Below are 19,196 nucleotides of genomic sequence, written 5' to 3' on the forward strand. Positions count from 1 at the left end.
AAAAAGTTGAGCAACTACCCTTCCTTACCTGCAGCATTTTTCATCAGCGGCAGGGCCCAGTTAGGAAACAGAAGACAGAAACTCACAAGCATTCTGGAGATATATCACTTGGCAAAATTATGTTCCAAGCAAAATCAAAGAAATTTTTAAAATAAACCAAATAATAAATATATGAACATTTTAGTTGTATGACAATAGGATGAAAGTGGTTATTCATGGTCCTTAATATAGTCCTCTAAATTGTTTTTAACAAACGCAAGTATGTACTAGAAAAACAAAAAGACCAATGCAAATAAATTCCATTCCTTTCCCACTCTAACCCTACCACTAATTGCAAATTATTCAGACTTCTCAGACTTGAAGTTTGGAAAGAGATGCCAAAGTTCTCCCTTCCCCACTCATTTCCAGGCTGGAAACTTCTCCCCCATGTGGCTGGCCAGCAGTGGGAAAGAACTTACCCTTTACATAAGAAGCCCCCTGGCTGGGCATGGTGGCTCACGCCTGTAATCCCAGCACTTTGGGAGTTCGAGGCAGATGGATCATTCAGGTCAGGAGTTCAAGACCATCCTGGCCAACATGGTGAAAACCCATCTCTACTAAAAATACAAAAATTAGCCAGGCATGGTGGTAGGTGCCTATAATCCCAGTTACTTGGGAGGCTGAGGCAGAAGAATTGCGTGAACCTGGGAGGCAGAGGTTTCAGTGAACCCAGATCCTGCCACTGCACTCCAGTCTGGGCAACAGAGTGAGACTCTATCTCAAAAAAAATAAATAAATAAAAGCCCCCTCCCCTTGCCCACAGGGTGTAGCTCTCCTATTGCAGCCTCCTTGGCAGAATAAATATATCCCAATACAACATGATACTCCATCATTCTTCCACACAGCATGACACAGAGTACCAGGGCCTGTATCTCCTCACCAAGGTGGAAATACGAGAAGGCAGACTAACACTTTGTCTTTGCAAGAAAATCTCTGGACTTAGTTCTACAATACTTTACTGAAGCTTCCATGCTCTGAGTTAGAACTCACCCTAGGGGAATGCTACTACAGTACCTCCAGCAGCCTTCCCATGCCTTCCTGGAGTAGACCAGTGAGTCTTCCTTCTCAAAGGCCACATGTACAGTCTCTCATCTGCCCTGCTCTGCATTGTCTCAAGAAAACAGGAGGACATACTTGGTCACTGTTTAATGTATGGTAAAACAGTGACCTCAATGAAATACAAGCTCGAGCCAAAATATGCTCTCCCTGCATTTCTACTCTATATCTTGAAGCTAATTGGCAAAGGCCAATTTACTCTTTTACCTAACAGTATCCCAAATCTGAAGATGACCGACATAATCTTGGACTCTTCTTTTGTACAAGACTAGAACATCAGATTCCATCAATCTGGGTCTCTGTCTTACCTAAGAGCTGATGCAAAATCCTTGACTGGGAATTAAACTGTTCCATAAAGAATTACCTTCCAGTGTCTCAAAAACAATGATAAGCACAGGCTTATTAAAAATTTACAGGTTTTTAAAAATAAGCTGATTTTACATTTTTGTAAATGCTATTTAACATAAACATATCTAAAATGTGAAAACAGAACTTGCATCATGTTCTTAATCAATAGGTTGCTCAGAATAGATGAACAAGAACTGGATTAAGTTGCAGCAACCCAAGGGCAGAACTCAGAAGACTTGACCTCTTGCCCCAACTCTTGACAACTTTAAATCAGTGACTTAAGGTGCCAGGATTTCCTTTCCTCAAAGCCCAAAGTGTCTGGTGCTCCTGGGTCCTGTGTGCAACATGGCCACACCCACGCAAACGGGATCATTGCTGCTGAAATATGTGAACCTGAGGTTGATTCATATTTAGACAAAGCAAATGTTATACCATTATCACAGTACATTCCAAAGCCAAATAAAGTTATCTCTCCTCTCCACCCATCCAGAGGCACTGACACATTCCACATGCAGGAGCAAGTGAAGCCACCACTGACCTTCCGGTCAAACACCTCCGGAGAGAATATGACGCTCCTCCCCCGCAGGTCCGGGAGCAGTCACTCCAGTCGCCCCAAGCATCCCAGTTGCCATCTTTGTCTTCATCTGAACGAGTGTTTCTTGAGGTCTAGATGTTAAAAACAAAACAAAACAAAACAAAACACACACACACAATAAATTTAGAGGAATGTGGTAGAAATATCCCAAAGCTTCCCCAGTTATTCCAGAGTCATTTTTTTTTTTTTAATTGAGAGAGAATTTCAATCTTGGCGCAATCTCGGCTCGCTGCAACCTCCCCCTCCTGGGTTCAAGTAATTCTCCTGCTTCAGCCTCCGGAGTAACTGGGATTACAGGCGCCTGCCACCATGCCCAACTAACTTTTCTATTTTTAGTAGAGACAGGGTTTTGCCATGTTGGCCTTGAACTCCTAACCTCAGGTGATACACCCACCTCAGCCTCCCAAATCCAGAGTCATCTTCTAAGCTCTTCATAAAGACCAATGCTACCCAAAAATGCTTTGCTTTGGAATGACTGCATTAAAAAAAAAAAAAAAGACAAGTTTATATGAAAATCAGTTGACACATACATGCCTTTCCACCTTAAGAAGGTTTTGTCGAGATGGCTTTTAAGCTCAGTATTATATCTGAAATTTTATCAGTCCTGAATTTAAATAAGTTGGCTAAATATCAATTATATTATTCTGTTTTCTAACTTACATAGCAGGGACCCCACTTGAGCCTAAACCCCATCTACTAAAAATACAAAAATTAGCCAGGTGTGATGGTACACATCTGTAAACCCAGCTACTCGGGACGCTAAAGCAGGAGAATCACTTGAACCCAGGAGGCGGAGGTTGAAGTGAGCCAAGATTGCACCACTGCACTCCAGCCTGGGCAACAGAACAAGACTCTGTCTCAGGAAAAAAAAAAAAAAAAAAAAAAAGAAGAAGCGCTCATGAGTGAATGCTGACTCGCTTGTATGTCAGGCAGACTGGCGGTAACTCCCAAGAAACCTTGCATAAGGTTTTATGGAACCTCCATTCATAGAAAACAAAGTCATACGAACACACTTGGCCAAGTCATAAAGGTTTCGAATCCAAGAAAATAGCAAAGAGTCAATTATGAGTACAGTTTGGTTTAACTGGTCTCCTAGACTTTCCACCAATGACTTAATTCAGAATACTACAGAGAAGAGGGGGAATTACAAGTAAAAAGTACATAGATAGATGTAGGTATAGACATGAAAAGAAATGAAGCTTATTATTAAGTTACAAAACTTTACTAAGGGGCCTAAAATATACTTGAATAAATGAAGAAACACCTATAGCCCTGAATGAGTAGACTCAATACTGTAAAATGCTACTTCTCTCCAAGATTATCTATAAGTTTACAGCAAGTCCCATCAAAATCCCCAAAGAAACATTTTTTGAAACATAACAAATGATTCTAAAGTTCATATAATGGCATAAATATCTGTAAGAGCCAAGGGAGGTCGGGCGTGGTGGCTCATGTCTATAATCCTAGCACTTTGGGAGGCTGAGGTGGGTAGATTTCCTGAGCTCAGGAGTTTGAGACCAGCCTGGGCAACATGGCAAAACCCCATCTCTACTAAAATACAAAAAACTAGCTGGGTGTGGTGTCACATACCTGTAGTCTCAGGTACTCGGGAGGCTGAGGCACCAGTATCACTTGAACCCGGGAGGCAGAGGTGACAGCTGAGATTGTGCTACTGCACTCCAGGCTGGATGACAGAGTGAAACTCTGTCTCAAAAAAAATTTTTTAAATTAAAAAAAATAAAAAGTTGTGAAAGAACATAGAAATACTATATGATCCAGCAATCCAACTTCTTGGTATTTATCCAAAAGAATTGAAATCAGGATCTCGCAAAGAGATGTTTGCAATAGCCAAGACAATGGAAGCAACCCAAATGTCCATCAACGGATGAATGGATAAACAACATGTGGTATACACACAATGAAATGCTATGGAGCCATCAAAAAGAAGGAAAGCCTATCACATGCCACAATATGGATGAATCTTGAGGACATTAGGCTATGTGAAACAAGCCACTCACAAAAGACAAATACTGCATGGTTCCACTTACATGAGGTATCTAACATAGACTGACTCATTGAAGCACAAAGTAGAATAGTGTTGCCAGGGACTGGGGTGATGAGGAAATGAAGAGTTACTGTTCAATGAGTATAAAGTTTCAACCATGCAAAATTAAAAAGTTCTAGAGATCCACTTTTCAACATTATACTTATAATTAACAATACTGTACCATATGCTTCAAAATTTATTAAAAGGGTAAATCTCATGTTATGAGTTTTTTTAAATGCAATTAAAAGAACTGTAAAAGAAGTAAAATGAGAGGAAAATTGTCTCAATTAAGAGTAGAGAATTGGCACAGCAATAAACAAATCGACATATTAAATTTAAAAAAAGAGTACAGAAACAGACCAAGTATAAGGACATAGTATAGCACCACAAATCAACATGACAAATGTTCTGTGGGCTTTCTGTTTTTTTGTTTTTGTTTTTGCTTTTGTTTTTGTTTTTGAGATGGAGTCTTGCTTTGTCACCCAGGCTGGAGTGCAGTGAGGCAATCTCTGCTCACTGCCACCTCCGCCTCCCGGGTTCAAGCAATTCTCCTGGCCCAGACTCCCAAGTAGCTGGGACTACAGGTACATGCCACCACACCCAGCTAATTTTTTGTATTTTTAATAGAGACAGGGTTTCATCATGTTAGCCAGGACGGTCTCGATCGCCTGACCTCATGATCCACCTGCCTCAGCCTCCCAAAGTCCTGGGATTACAGGCGTGAGCCACCGTGCCCGGCATGTTTTGTGTTTTTAAAAATCATAGATAACTTCTTCATAGAATATACCAAAATAAATTCCAGATCTATTAGAAATTTATGCTAAAATACTGAAACTATAAACTATTAGAAATATTATAGATTAATAGATTAATCTTGGTATATACCTATACCAATAGTTGTATAGGAAAGACTATCCTATATATAGCAATAAAAGTAGAAATTATAAAGGAAAAGACTGATAGGCTTAATTATATTAAAATAAAAACACATATATCATTTTCTATCTCTTCTCTACAGATAAAGCTATAGGCATAGGCATATATATGCAAAACATACTAGTAAAAGAACGTGTACATAGGCTGGAAGTATATAGGCTGGAAACATAGCAAATTAGCTCTAAGAATGGAGGAAGTAGGACTAGGAACGAATGTTGTTGGGAAAAGACAGGAAATGAACTTCAACTGAATGTTTAATTTTCCCTAGTCGCTCCCAGAATATGATAAATTGTTAAATGCCAGTTTTATTACTATTTGAACTTTCATGGTTTTTGAAATTTCCATTTTAAAAATAGTGGGGTGGGAAAAAAGACAATCATTAGATAATCATATTAAATCTATACCATTTTCCATACATGTAAACTTCGTACATGCATAGGGAGAAGAGTGAGAGGTTAATTAAAATGTTGTAGTTGCTACCTCTACATGTGAGGGATTTGGGTGACTTTAACATATTCTTTTATTGCTGTTTCTCTGCATTTTGTAGTCTTTTCTTAATAAAACACATCATACCTTAATTAAAAACAAGGAAGCAAACAAACAAAAACCACATATTCTTGGTGTACAGAAAAGTTCAAGTCAGACAGAATTTAATAGGTAAGTTCTAAGCTGGAGAACACAAAGTTTATGAAAGAAACTGTGACATACTAATAAACTGCAGCATGTGACTGAACTAGATATTGCACAGGTTTCCTTAAGCCCTTAGGCAAGTTACCTCATCTAACCAAAAGAAAAAAAAATTAAATTAAAAGAGGGATCTGTGGAACGGACCTTCAAAAGTGAAATGAAGAAATAATGACTGGAAGCAAAGAGGGGATTTTCCAATAATTTTCACTCAAGTCTCACTGGTCAGCGGGCTTTATGGCTTCTTGCCAAGCTACCTATTTATAGCACAGTAAGCAGTCCTACTAGAGGCAATATTTCAGTAACAGTCAAGTGAAAGGAAAGGATAAATATCTGGTGACTGATCAAATCTGTCATCAGGAATAGGGGCTAATTAAACCCATACTATTTACTGTTCTAATTAGACCACTGTTCAGTTCAATTTTCTATAGTAAACGTCACCAAACATAACTGTGTCCTGTCTATAACATAATAAAAAAATAAAGTTTTAATTCACAAAAAATACAATAAGCAGTTTAATACATTCATCTGGACTTTTAGGTTGGGTAAGTCCAAATCATTTAGGTAAATGTTTAAAATATACACAGCTGAAATTGATTTTTCATTTTGTCACTAGATATACCAAAAGGTTGAATGTGAAAAGTTGAAAAAATCATCACATATATTTTTAAATGAAAGTTGAGAGTTTTTGCAATACCGTTTTAATTTGTTTTTATTCCAACTATCCCATCCGTTCAGTTCATAGTTAGAATGAGGTTTCCTTCCATAACTTCTCTACCTTAACTTACAAAAAAAAAAAGAATCTTGATTCTAAAATAACTAAAATAGGCATGTTATAAGTGGAAGCATTTGGCTTCTCTGACTGGATAGGTAAGATATTTTCCCTCGAAGAAAGCAGAGCACGAATGGCACCTCAAGAGGGGTCCTTGAGTTTTTCTCCTCTCCTCAACCAGGAAGATGGTTGGATTTTGTTTTGAAACCCCAATGCCGTCTCCAGCAGCCAGCCCTTCTGCCTTTTGCTTGTTATTATTTCTCTGGAGAGTAATAGCAATAACATCCCAGATTTCCACCCAGTTATGCTCTCTTCCCTTTGGTCCTAGCAGTATAATGATAACACACACATTCAGAAATAACTCCATTGAAGCAGAATGAAGCACCACTTGGGCCACTGCTGAAGATGTATGTTTGTGTCGTCTTCCTTGCAGTGAAACAGAACCTGCTTCCCTGGAGCTTCCATCCCTCTAGAGCAGTGGACAGAGTCTTGATCCTCTTCTAGAGAAGAGCCCTTTTCAAGCTTTCTTAAAGTCTCCTAGTTCCTTCTATGTTCCCAGATCCTTTGCAACTGTGTTTTCTCTTGGCACACATCGAAATTTGCACATTTTAAGTCTTAAAATGTAGTGCTCAGAATACAACACTGAATCTAAGAACATAGACTATACATTGGACCTATGATCCAGGTTTCTTTAGATAAAACCTAAGTTTCCTTCTTCTCTCCCTCCCTCCAATCCTTCCTTTTTCAGCCAGCCCATTTGTTGGAATCTGCTCTGGAGACAGTGTCACATAATGGTTAAAAGCTGTTTGACTCTCAGTTTCTTAAACTTTCCAAAATTCATCTGTGCAATGGAGATGATAATCTTTACCCAAACAAGATTGAAATAAAATAATACATATAAAGTATAGGCAGCATCTCCACAAATGCAGTTGGTGAATATCTCAGTAAGGGTAAGCAATTGATTTTCTTCTTCAAACACAATGTCTTTTTCAAAACAATGATGGGAGAGCCAGCTTCTCTCCATTTGTACTTATGCAAGAGTTAACATTCATCACTACTGAATTTCCTCTTGTTTGTTTTGGCCCAGAATACCAGCCTGTTGAGATCTGTTTGAACCCTGATCCTGTCACCCTATCTACGAGCCACTGTGCTCAGCTCTGCAGCTTCCATGTCTTCACCCAAGTCCCTGATAAACGTGCGGGACATAGCTCTCTAATCTTACAGCATTCCATTAATGCATATTTCTGCTTTTTAAACTAGTAAGCCGACCATAATGCCAAGTAAGCAGCCAACTAATCAGACTTGGAATCTGTGAACACAGTTTAATGTTACAATAAAAATATGAAATAATACCAATTACCGTCATCAAATGTCAGGAGGCAGAAAGGTTTGTGGGGAGGGAAGAAATCAGCCATGAGAAGGAACTGGATCCGGCAGGGTGGAACCTGTATTCTTGGGCTGCATGGTGGTGGTAAGCCTCCTGAGAGAAGAGGTATATAGCAGCCCCAAATTGGTTAGCCCCAGTTCTGAAGGTTAATGACAATAAAATACAGCTGACTGATATCAGCTCAATCTTTGGCCTGATTGTAACCCAGGTGAATGTCTGTGTTTGTCAGTTGAGTACAGCTGCTGCTCCCAATTCCCCCTGTTCAAACATCTCTTTAGGTTGTCTCAAGTAATCATTTAAACCATGTTGTTATTATTTTATATGGTAAGCTGTTATGTGGACCCAATCCAAGTTTGCGTCCATCAATATCATATCACTCTGTGACCCTGTCTGGGGCCAGAATCTGAGGCAGAGCATGGAAGAAGAAGACCTGAACAACTTTGTCCTACACAATGCAGGCACTGTTAATCATTATTAATGCACAGCATGAGTACTGTCTGCCAGTACTTTTTCTACCTTCTCTCTAACCTTCTCAACAAGTCCTTTAAGATAGATATCACCATCCCCATTTTGCAGGTGAACAACTGTGGCTTTGAGAACCATGTGTGTCCAAGGCTCACCTATAATTTCTTTTATTTATTTTTTGAGACAAAGTCTCACACTGTCACCCAGGCTGGAGTGCAGTGGCACGATCTTGGCTCACTGCAACCTCCACCTCCCAGGTTCAAGCGATTCTCCCACCTCAGCCTCTCAAGTGCTAGGATTACAGGCACGTGCCACCACACCTGGCTGATTTTTGTATTTTAGTAGAGACAGGGTTTCATCATGTCGGCCAAGCTGGTATTGAACTTCTGACCTCAGGTGATCCACCGACCTAGGCCTCCCAAAGTACTGCGATTACAGGCATGAACCACTACGCCCAGCCATCATCTATAATTTCTAATGTCATACAATGAACATGTATGATTTTACAATAAAACATCTAATAAAAGTTATTTTCTTCTTAAAGAAGGGGCCCAGGCAGAAGCTTTTTCTGTCTTACCCCAGACAAAGCCTGCTTTTTCCTAATGGACATCTGTGTGTTTTCCCCACTGATGCTCCACTTCCTTTCATGACCAGGAATCCAGTCAAATACAGCAGCGCAGCTATCATCACTCAGTTAGCATTTCGCCTCTTGGATCAAATACATCTGCTGCTGTGATCTGCTTGACCACAACATTCTTTCGATATCTCTATGAAGTCTTTTACTTTTTTCCCCCTCTATATTGCAAGCAGAGCTACGCTTCTGCTTTTCAAAAGTATTTCATTTTATCTAGGTTCTTTCATGAGGAATTCACATTCCTGACTGATGTTCATGAACTCACATGCATTCGTTCATTTTCTCACACAAACTATAACAAGAGCTTGCTAAGTTCAAGGCTCTGTGCTCAGTGCCCTGGGAATACAAGTGTGGATCTGGTCCTCAAGTAGCTCACAAGTCAACAAGCATCAGGTGAGAGGGACAAGGGCTGTGGTGAGGCAATGGCAATCCTTGGTTGTCAAGAGCAACAGACACAAAGGGCCCAGAGGGAGGAGACCCTGAAACAGGAGCAATTTGTACCTTGGTTAGGAGAGCTGGGATAGACTTTCCACTGAGCATACCAACCCTGCTGGAAGCACGGGCAGCACCTCATGTATCCCTATCACCTTCTTCCGTATGACAGGTTACATGTGAGTCCTTATTTTGTGCTCACCTCTGTTTTCTAATTGTGATGGAATTACAAACACTTTTTACTTTCTTCTTTTATGATCATCTATAATTTCTAATGTTATATGACAAACATGTATAGTTTGTACAATAAAACACCCAATAAAAGTTCTTTTTTTAAAAAAAGGGAAAAGGAAAACACTAAAGGGAAAGCTATGAAAACACTTCCAAAGAAGCAATATGCACTTTGTGTTGTTTGGTTCAAACTATTAGGCTTAAAGATCTCTTAGGAAATCATATTTTCCTAAGTAAAGCTCTAGCTGGGGAATACGTTGGATGAAAAATTCCAAAAAAGATATTGTTTACTCATTATATAATAGGTCTGGTAAAAGTCAAAAATATTGTAGGAATAAGTATGTTCACCATCTCATAAAGACTCGAGTACTGCTTGCCTTTCTTGGATCCCCAGGCATAAATCAAATTATAAAATATTTTCCTGACAAGTTCTTAAATCTGTGACTTATAATGAATAGTACAGTTCTACTAGTCTTGCTAAAATGTTAGTAATTAAACACAGATTTCACATATAAGGTCACTTATTGGAAATGCTATATTAACAGCTCCATATTAAAAACAACCCAAAATAAAATGAGTTCCACTGGGATATTACTTCCCAGACATCAAATAAATGTTCATTCCACTGTTACCACAAAGGTTATTTAAGGAGATCTCAAATGACCCAGATTTAGTTAACAGTAAATACATTCTTTCAGGTTAATACTACCTTAAGGTCTTTAACAAAAGAAATTTTAAAATATGAATTGGGTAAATGGCATAAAAATGTCACTCAAGCTGTCACACAGACTCAACAATTCAGTCTGACCAGGATATATTAAACACCCATATATCTAAAGTTGTGTGCTAGGTACTATTCAGAAATGCTTCGTACCTTGTGTGTTTCACGTCTCCCTTCTCCAGTCCATTCTACCCTCTACTGCTCCAAAATTCATTATCCTGACAGTTGATGGCCTCTAGGATTTGGTTGACACATTCCTAGTCAATGTGCTCCTAATTATTTTACCACCTTTAAAGCCCTTCACTAATTCCTCAGGACATACATTCTACCTTTTTGGGCTGCTTGTGCCCTATCCTACCCTTTGTCCAGCTTCATCTCTGGTGGCTCCTGTTTATACCACATATGCTGAGCACACAACACTTTTCATTATTTCACAGACACTAACACACTTGCCAATCCTGCTTGGGAAGCATTTTTAAAACATGCTATTTACCAAGGTGGTGGACAGGGTACAGGGAAACCATGAAGCCTGGTGCAGCACCCTGGGGCTGGTGCCAGCCAGATTCTGTGGATCTGATGATTCTCATGATCTGTCTTGGCCCTGCAAGCTAGATGGGGCAAGGGCAGGCAGGGGCTGTGTATACAGGGCTGCCTGAGCAGAGCTAAGGCCTTCAGTTGAGAATCAGAGCCCATAGCAACCCACAAAGAGAGAGCTGGGGAAATAAACACACTTCTGTCCTCCCTCTCTCCAATCCCCCTGTAGTGCTCATTATTGGCCAAACCCAACCAAGAGCCAGAGGGCAAGGGAGACCATTGATGCTGTCCATACAAGCCAGCTTCCCAGTGGGTGGAGCACGGGGCAGGGAAGGGTGGAAAGTGGATCTGGAGGGCAAAGAGAAGCTTTCCAGCACAGTAATTTATTGACTCACTGGAATATTTTTAAGCAGAGGAGTGACTTAGGCAGATTGTATTTTGGAAAAATTACTCTGGGAGGAGTATGGGGAAGGATTGAGGGAGTAAAGCCTCACATCAGACAGCACAGCTAGAAGGCCACTGACATGCACGAGACAAGAGACTAGACTAGATTTACCAGTGTCTGGAGGAGGAGAGCATAGATGCAAAGTTCAAAGGTGCTAGAATCAATAGGTACTGGCAGCTGACCGGACACAGGAAGGAAGGAGATACTAGAATGACTCCCAGGTTTCTGTATTAAGTGATTTGTGGCAAATGTCAATTTCATTCAGGCTTCCCAAGCATCCTCAAGCCCACCCTTGAGGTAGGATTCTCAGCACCTGTATGTACAGAATATGAGCAGTTTACCTGATAATGGTTAAGATAAAGGGGGCAAGCTGTTGGTCTCTGGGAAGAATCTGGCCTGCAGGTCCAATTTTTTAAACAATGATTGTATACTCTGCCAAACGAGGCCCTAAAAATAATTATTTGTTAAGGTTTAAATATACGAAGATTTCACATAAAAATGTAGATGTCTGAGGCCTAGAGTGAGACCCTGTCTCAAAAAAAAAAAAAAAAAAATCTAGATTTCTGACCTCAGGAAAATAAAAGAAGAAAATAAAATAAAATTCACAACACAGCATGGCAATAATTAAAACTAAGTGTGGCCATCCAATTTTTAAAAGGACATGTGGCCTCTAATATGCCCAGTCCCCATCCAGCCACTGTGAGGACTGATATTATCTTCCTGGCCTCTGTAGACTAAACTGGGAGCTTGTTGGTGACAAATGACTATCAGCTTGAAAGTAAATCAAGTCCGGGTGTGGTGGCTCAGGCCTGTAATCCCAACACTTCAGGAGGCTGAGGTGGGTGGATCACTTGAGGTCAAGAATTCGATACCAGCCTGGCCAACATGGTGAAACCCCATCTCTACTAAAAAAATACAAAAATTAGTCAGGCATGGTGGTGTGTACCTGTAGTCCCAGTTACTCAGGAGGCTGAGACACGAGAATCACTTGAACCTGGGAGACAGAGGCTTCAGTGAGCTGAGACAGCATCACTACACTCCAGCCTGGGTGACAGAGTGAGACTCCATCTCAAAAAAAAAGGTAAATCAAAAGACATGTATATTTATAACTAAGATTCTTCACAGTATTGCTATAGAACATCATTATTTTCCAGAAGTAAGAAACATACATACAACACGTAGCTTAAAAATAAAACAAAGGGCATTTGGTTGTTGCTATGGTCTGAACGTGTCCCTGGAAATTTGTATGTTCCAAGTTGATCACCAATGTGATAGTATTAAGAGGTGGTGCCTTTAGGAGGTGATTAAGTAATGAGGGTGGAGCCCTTAGGGCCCTTATAAGGAGCTTGAGAGATTTAGTTCCCTCTCTTCTGCCCTTCCACCACGTGAGGACACAGCATTCATGCTTTCTAGAGGACATGGCAACAAGGCACCATCTTGGAAGCAGAGAGAACAGTCCTCACCAGACACCAAACCTGCCGGTGCCTTGAACTCAGATTTTCCAGCCTCCAGAACATGAGAGAATACATTTTTGTTCTTTACAAATTACCCAGTCTCAGGTATTTCATTATAGCAGCACAAATTGACTAGTTGTCTTTACTGCACACTAAGATCAGAGTGTGTCCTCAGAAGAAGAATATAAGTCATTCCATGATGCCCAGTGTCTAAACTCTACTCCCTTTCTACATGTGGACTTTGCAGTATTTCAGACATAAGATATTAGTGTATTTAAGAATCATATTCTGGCTAGATGTGGTGGCTCATGCCTGTGGTCCCAGCTACTCAGGAGGCTGAGGCAGGAGAATCAATTGAACCCAGGAGGTAGAGGTTGTAGTGAGCCGAGATCACGCCACTGCACTCCAGCCTGGTGACAGAGCGAGACTCTGTCTCAAAAAAAAAAGAAAAAAATCATATTCTGGAAGGTACCTATGCTAGCACTAACACACAGGAAACCATGAGCCCTGCAGGAGACCATTTAAGGAATCACATGGGCCACATCTCCAGTGACAACTCCCATACAAACCAATATCATGCATGACAATAGGTTATTTTTCCCTATTAATGCAATCAGTGTTCATACCTACCAGACAAGTAGCTTGTTTTTTTCTTTTCTAAGAATCATAACCAGGTCCTCTCATTGCAGCAGGAGACATGCAACATTCAAATAAATGAGACCTTTGTTTCATATTGACTTTATTTTTGTTAAAAATAAATTCTTAAACATAAAGATACTTTACATGATGGAAGATTTAATAGGATATTATCTATGCTCTTGGGTTAGTTATCATGAAGCATATGTAACACAACATCAGGTAAGATTGAAAAGAGATAACTGTAGGTTGCCAAATTTAAAAGTCTGATGAAGAGGAATGGTGGGCTAGATAATATAGATCAACCATGCCATTGAGGACAACTACAAAAGCAAAAATGTCCTCCAGGAAATTAAAGTAAAATAAAGAGATTGTCAGACAAAAAGAGAATTCATCTTCAGCAGACCAGTCTTAAAGAAAATATTAAATGGTGTTTTTAAGATTAAAGGAAGCTTGGAGATGATGAAAGAAATGAAGAGCAAAAATAAGAATGGTAAAACCTGTGGGTAAATTAAAAGAAGAGCAACTGTATAAAACAGCAATTATAATGGATTGTAGAGTTTTAAATATTTATATGGAATTAACATATCTGACAATGACTGCCTATGAGTCAGAAGAGAGATAAATGGCCTTAAAGTATCCTAAGGTCCTCGTATCCATCCGTGAAGAAGATAAAAGAATCAATTAATATTCGACTTTGATAAGTCAAGGATAGATGTTTTAAGCTCTAGAGTTACCACTAAAAAAACCAGAAAAGAGTGTATGAATTCCAAATTAATGTATATGGGGAAAGATATAATAAGAAAACACATTAAATCCAAAAGAAGGCAAAAATGAAGAGAAAAAGGAATGTAGACAGATGGATAAATTTTAAAAGCGCATGGTAAAATGGAAGATTTAAATGCAAATATATCAATTATATCAATTACATTAAATCCAAATAGAATAAATCACCAATTAAAAGACAGATTGTCAGGATAAAATTTAAAAATTCAGTTATATTCTGTTTAAAAGAGACATTCCCTACATATAATGACCAGAAAGATTAAAAATAAAAGATTGAAAAAATATATACCATAAGACTAATTAGACAAAGTAGACTTTAAGACAGAGAGATGCTACATACTGTTGGAAGTTTGATTTCACTAGGATGGAACAAATTCTAAAAGTGGAGGTACCTAACAACATAACTGCAAAACATATAAAGCAAAAACTGACAGACTGTAAGAAGAAATAGAAAAATCCATAATGATAGTGGGAGGTTTTAACACAACTAGCATTAATTTATCCAGCAGGTGAAAAAAATCAATAATGATATAGAATATGGAAAAAAATTACAAATTGAAACTATGTAACTGTATAGAAAGCTATAACTAACCATCTCAGAATATATATTTTTTGTATTTATGAAATGTTTATAATTTATCATGATCTGGGCCATATAGAAAAATCTCAAAAATTCAAAGAATTGAAATAATTAAAGTTTTTTTCTCTGACAACAAAGCAAAAAAGCAAGTTTAAAACTAGAAAATGTCCAAACACATTCCATAGGTTAAGAAATAAATCACAATGAACATTAGAAAATACTCTTAATGAATGAAGATGAATATATTACATACCAAAACTTGAGTAAAGCAGCTAAAGCTATGCTTGGAAGGGGATCTGTGGTTTTAAATGCACATATTTGAAAAGAAGAAAGATGAAAAAAATCAATGATCTTAAACTATTTCAAGACATAGAAAAATGACAACACATACAACCCAAAGAAAGTAGAAGAAAGAAAATAATAAGGATGAGAAGAGCAATTATGAAATGGAAAACAAAAATATAAGCAAGAGGATCAACAAATAAAAAAAGACTAGTAAAATCAAATTCCTTGGCAAGACTATGAAAGAATAAGAGAGAGAAAAGTCCCTAAAAATAAATTTTAAGAATGAAATGTGGAATATCACTGCAGATTCCACAGGCCCTAAAATGATAAGAGGATGAAAAACATCTTTATGTTAATATATTTCAAAATTTAGATGTAGGCCGAGCTCCCTTGCCCTAAGGCAGGACAAACTCTTCTGAGTAATTTACCCTCCAGAGCTGCCACGGGATAGGCAATGGCTGAGATTCACCGCAAATCCCATCTTTGCTGTGCTCCTTCCTGTCTTTCACTTCCCTCATTTCCTTTTTGGGTTCTACTGGAATAAATCACTTGGATACCAATCTTCATCTCAGATCTTCTTCTTAGAACCCAACCCTAGAAACTCACTAAACTATGTGCATGTCAAAACATCGATTTAAAAAAATATTGTTGCCCAGGTGCAGTGGCTCATGCCTGTAATCCCAGCACTTTGGGAGGGCGAGGTGGGTGGATCGCGAGGTCAAGAGATCAAGACCATCCTGGCTAACCTGGTGAAACCCCCTCTCTACTAAAAATACAAAAAATTAGCTGGGCGTGGTGGGCAGGTGCCTGTAGTCCCAGCTACTCGGGAGGCTGAGGCAGGAGAATGGCATAAACCTGGGAGGCGGAGGTTGCAGTGAGCAGAGGTCATGCCACTGCACTCCAGCCTAGGCAACAGTGAGACTCCATCTCAAAAACAAAAAAAATACTGCCATTCAAAAATGATAAAATATTAACATGAGTTACTTCTGGGTGTGGGTACACATGAGTTTATTATACTAGTCTCTGAACTTTTCTATTTCTCTATTTTTCTTTTTTTTTTTTTTTTTTTTTTATTTTATTATACTTTAAGTTCTAGGGTACATGTGCATAACGTGCAGGTTACATATGTATACATGTGCCATGTTGGTGTGCTGCACCCATCAACTCGTCAGCACCCATCAATTCATCATTTATATCAGGTATAACTCCCCAATGCAATCCCTCCCCCCTCCCCCCTCCCCATGATAGGCCCCAGTGTGTGATGTTCCCCTTCCCGAGTCCAAGTGAGCTCATTGTTCAGTTCCCACCTATGAGTGAGAACATGCGGTGTTTGGTTTTCTCTTCTTGTGATAATTTGCTAAGAATGATGGTTTCCAGCTGCATCCATGTCTCTACAAAGGACGCAAACTCATCCTTTTTTATGGCTGCATAGTATTCCATGGTGTATATGTGCCACATTTTCTTAATCCAGTCTGTCACTGATGGACATTTGGGTTGATTCCAAGTCTTTGCTATTGTGAATAGTGCCGCAATAAACATACGTGTGCATGTGTCTTTGTAGTAGCATAATTTATAATCCTTTGGGTATATACCCAGTAGTGGGATGGCTGGGTCATATGGTACATCTAGTTCTAGGTCCTTGAGGAATCGCCATACTGTTTTCCATAATGGTTGAACTAGTTTACAATCCCACCAACAGTGTAAAAGTGTTCCTATTTCTCCACATCCTCTCCAACACCTGTTGTTTCCTGATTTTTTAATGATTGCCATTCTAACTGGTGTGAGATGGTATCTCATTGTGGTTTTGATTTGCATTTCTCTGATGGCCAGTGATGATGAGCATTTTTTCATGTGTCTGTTGGCTGTATGAATGTCTTCTTTTGAGAAATGTCTGTTCATATCCTTTAATTAAAACAAAAAAAGGAAAAATGCGGATCAGAAGAATTTCTGAGATGTTCAAGTGGTGAAAACAAGTGAGCTGCAAGAGGAAAGGTCTGCCTTCTCCACAGCAACATCTAATGCCAGAACACAAGGAAGTAGTGCCTACAAAATCCCACAAGAAAAAAAATCACCCAAGAATATTAAAACTACCTAAGCCCTATTCAAGAATAAAAGCACCTCATCAATATTAAAACCTTTGTGCATGAGAGGACACTATGAACAGAGTGAAAAGGTAATCCATAGAATGGGAAAAATATTTGAAAATAATGTATCTGACAAGAGGTTAATCTCCAGAATATATAATGAACTCTTACAATTCAGCAACAACTAAAAAAGAAATATCCCGGTTAAAAATTGGGCAAAACACATGAATAGATATTTATCCAAAGAAGATATATAAAAAGTCAATAAGCAGATGAAAAGGGGTTCAACATCACTAATCATTAGGGAAATGCAAATGAAATACCACTTCATACCCATTAGGGAAATATAAATGAGATACCACTTCATACCCATTAGGATGACTATTAAAAAACAAACAGGAAAAAAGTTAACTGTTAGTGAGTGATATGGTTTGGCTGTGTCCCCAACCAAATCTTGAATTGTAGCTCCCATAATTCTCATTCTATTGTGGGAGGGAACAGGTGGAAGGTAATTTAATCATGAGGGCAGGTCTTTCTTGGGCTGTTCTCATGATAGTGAATAAGTCTCACAACATCTGACAGTTTTATAAAGGGGAGTTTCCCTGCACACATTCTCTCTTTGCCTGCCACCATGTAAGATGTCCCTTTGCTCTTCCTTCCTCTTCCACCATGATTGTAAGGCCTCCCTAGCAATGTGGAACTGTGAGTCAATTAAACCTTTTTTCTTCATAAACTACTCAGTCTTAGGTATGCCTTTATCAGCAGCATTAAAATGGACTAATACAGTAAATTGGTACTGATAGAGGGGGACGTTCTGCTATAAAAATACCTGAAAATGTGGATGCGAGGTTGGAACAGTTTGGAGGGCTCAGAAGAAGACAGGACAGTTTGGAACTTCCTAGAGACTTGTTGAATGGCTTTAACCAAAATGCTGATAATGATATGGACAAGGAATTCAGGCTGATGTGGTCTCACAGAGATGAGGAACTTGTCAGGAACTGGAGCAAAGGTGACTCTTGCTATGCTTTAGCAAAGAGACTGGCAGCATTTTACACCTGCCCTATAGATTTGTGGGAATTCTGAACTTGAGGGAGATGACTTAGGGTATCTGGTGGAAGAAATTTCTAAGCAGCAAGGCATTCAAGAGGTTACTTGGGTGCTGTTAAAAGCATTCAGTTTTAAAATGGAAACAGAGCGTAAAAGTTCAGAAAATTTGCAGCCTGAGATGTGATAGAAAAGACAAACCCATTTTCTGAGGAAAAATTCAAGCCAGCTGCAGAAATTTGCATAAATAACAAGGAGCCAAATGTTAATCACCAAGACAATGGAGAAAATGTCTCCAAGGAATGTCACAGACCTTTGCAGCAGCACCTCCCGTGACAGGCCCAGAGGCTTAGGAGGAAAAAATAGTTTCATGGGCCAGGGCCCAGAGCCCCCCTGCTGTGTGCAGTATAGGGACTTGGTGCCCTGCATCTCAGCCACTCCAGTTGTGGCTAAAAGGGGCCAAGGTACAACTCGGGCCATGGCTTCAGAGGGTGAAAGCCCCAAGCCTTGGCAGCTGCCATGTGGTGTTGAGCCTGTGGGTGCAGAGAAGTCAAGAATTGAGCTTTGGGAACCTCCACCTAGATTTCAGAGGATGTACAGAAAAGCTGGATGTCCATGCAAAAGTCTGCTGCAGGGGTGGAGCCCTCATGGAGAACCTCTGCTAGGGCAGTGAAGAAGGGAAATTTGGGGTGCGGGCCCCACACAGAGTCACCACTGGGGTGCTGCCTAGTGGAGCTGTGAGAAGAGGGCCACCTTCTTCCAGACTCCAGAATGGTACATCCACTGACCGCCTGCACCATGTGCCTGGAAAAGCTGCAAACACTCAATGCCAGCCTGTGAAAGCAGTCAGGAGAGGGGCTATACCCTGCAAATCCACAGGGACAGAACTGCCTGAGGCCATGGAAGCTCACATCTTGCATCAGTGTGACCTGGATGTGAGAGATGGAGTCAAAGGAGATCATTTTGGAGCTTTAAGATTTGACTGCCCAACTGGGTTTCAG

The 19,196-nt window shown here is 39.5% G+C and overlaps 1 protein-coding gene across 1 annotated transcript in view; it reads right to left on the bottom strand.

The window, feature by feature from the left end:
* ADAMTSL3 (ADAMTS like 3) overlaps positions 1-19,196 on the bottom strand; it is a 408,397-nt gene that overhangs the window by 295,338 nt on the left and 93,863 nt on the right. Inside the window, 1 exon segment of the mRNA XM_026448334.1 lies at positions 1,982-2,109. Coding sequence (XP_026304119.1) covers positions 1,982-2,109 — 128 coding nt within the window.

This window comes from Piliocolobus tephrosceles, chromosome 6, assembly GCF_002776525.5.
Source record: "Piliocolobus tephrosceles isolate RC106 chromosome 6, ASM277652v3, whole genome shotgun sequence".
Classification (NCBI taxonomy): Eukaryota; Metazoa; Chordata; class Mammalia; order Primates; family Cercopithecidae; genus Piliocolobus; species Piliocolobus tephrosceles.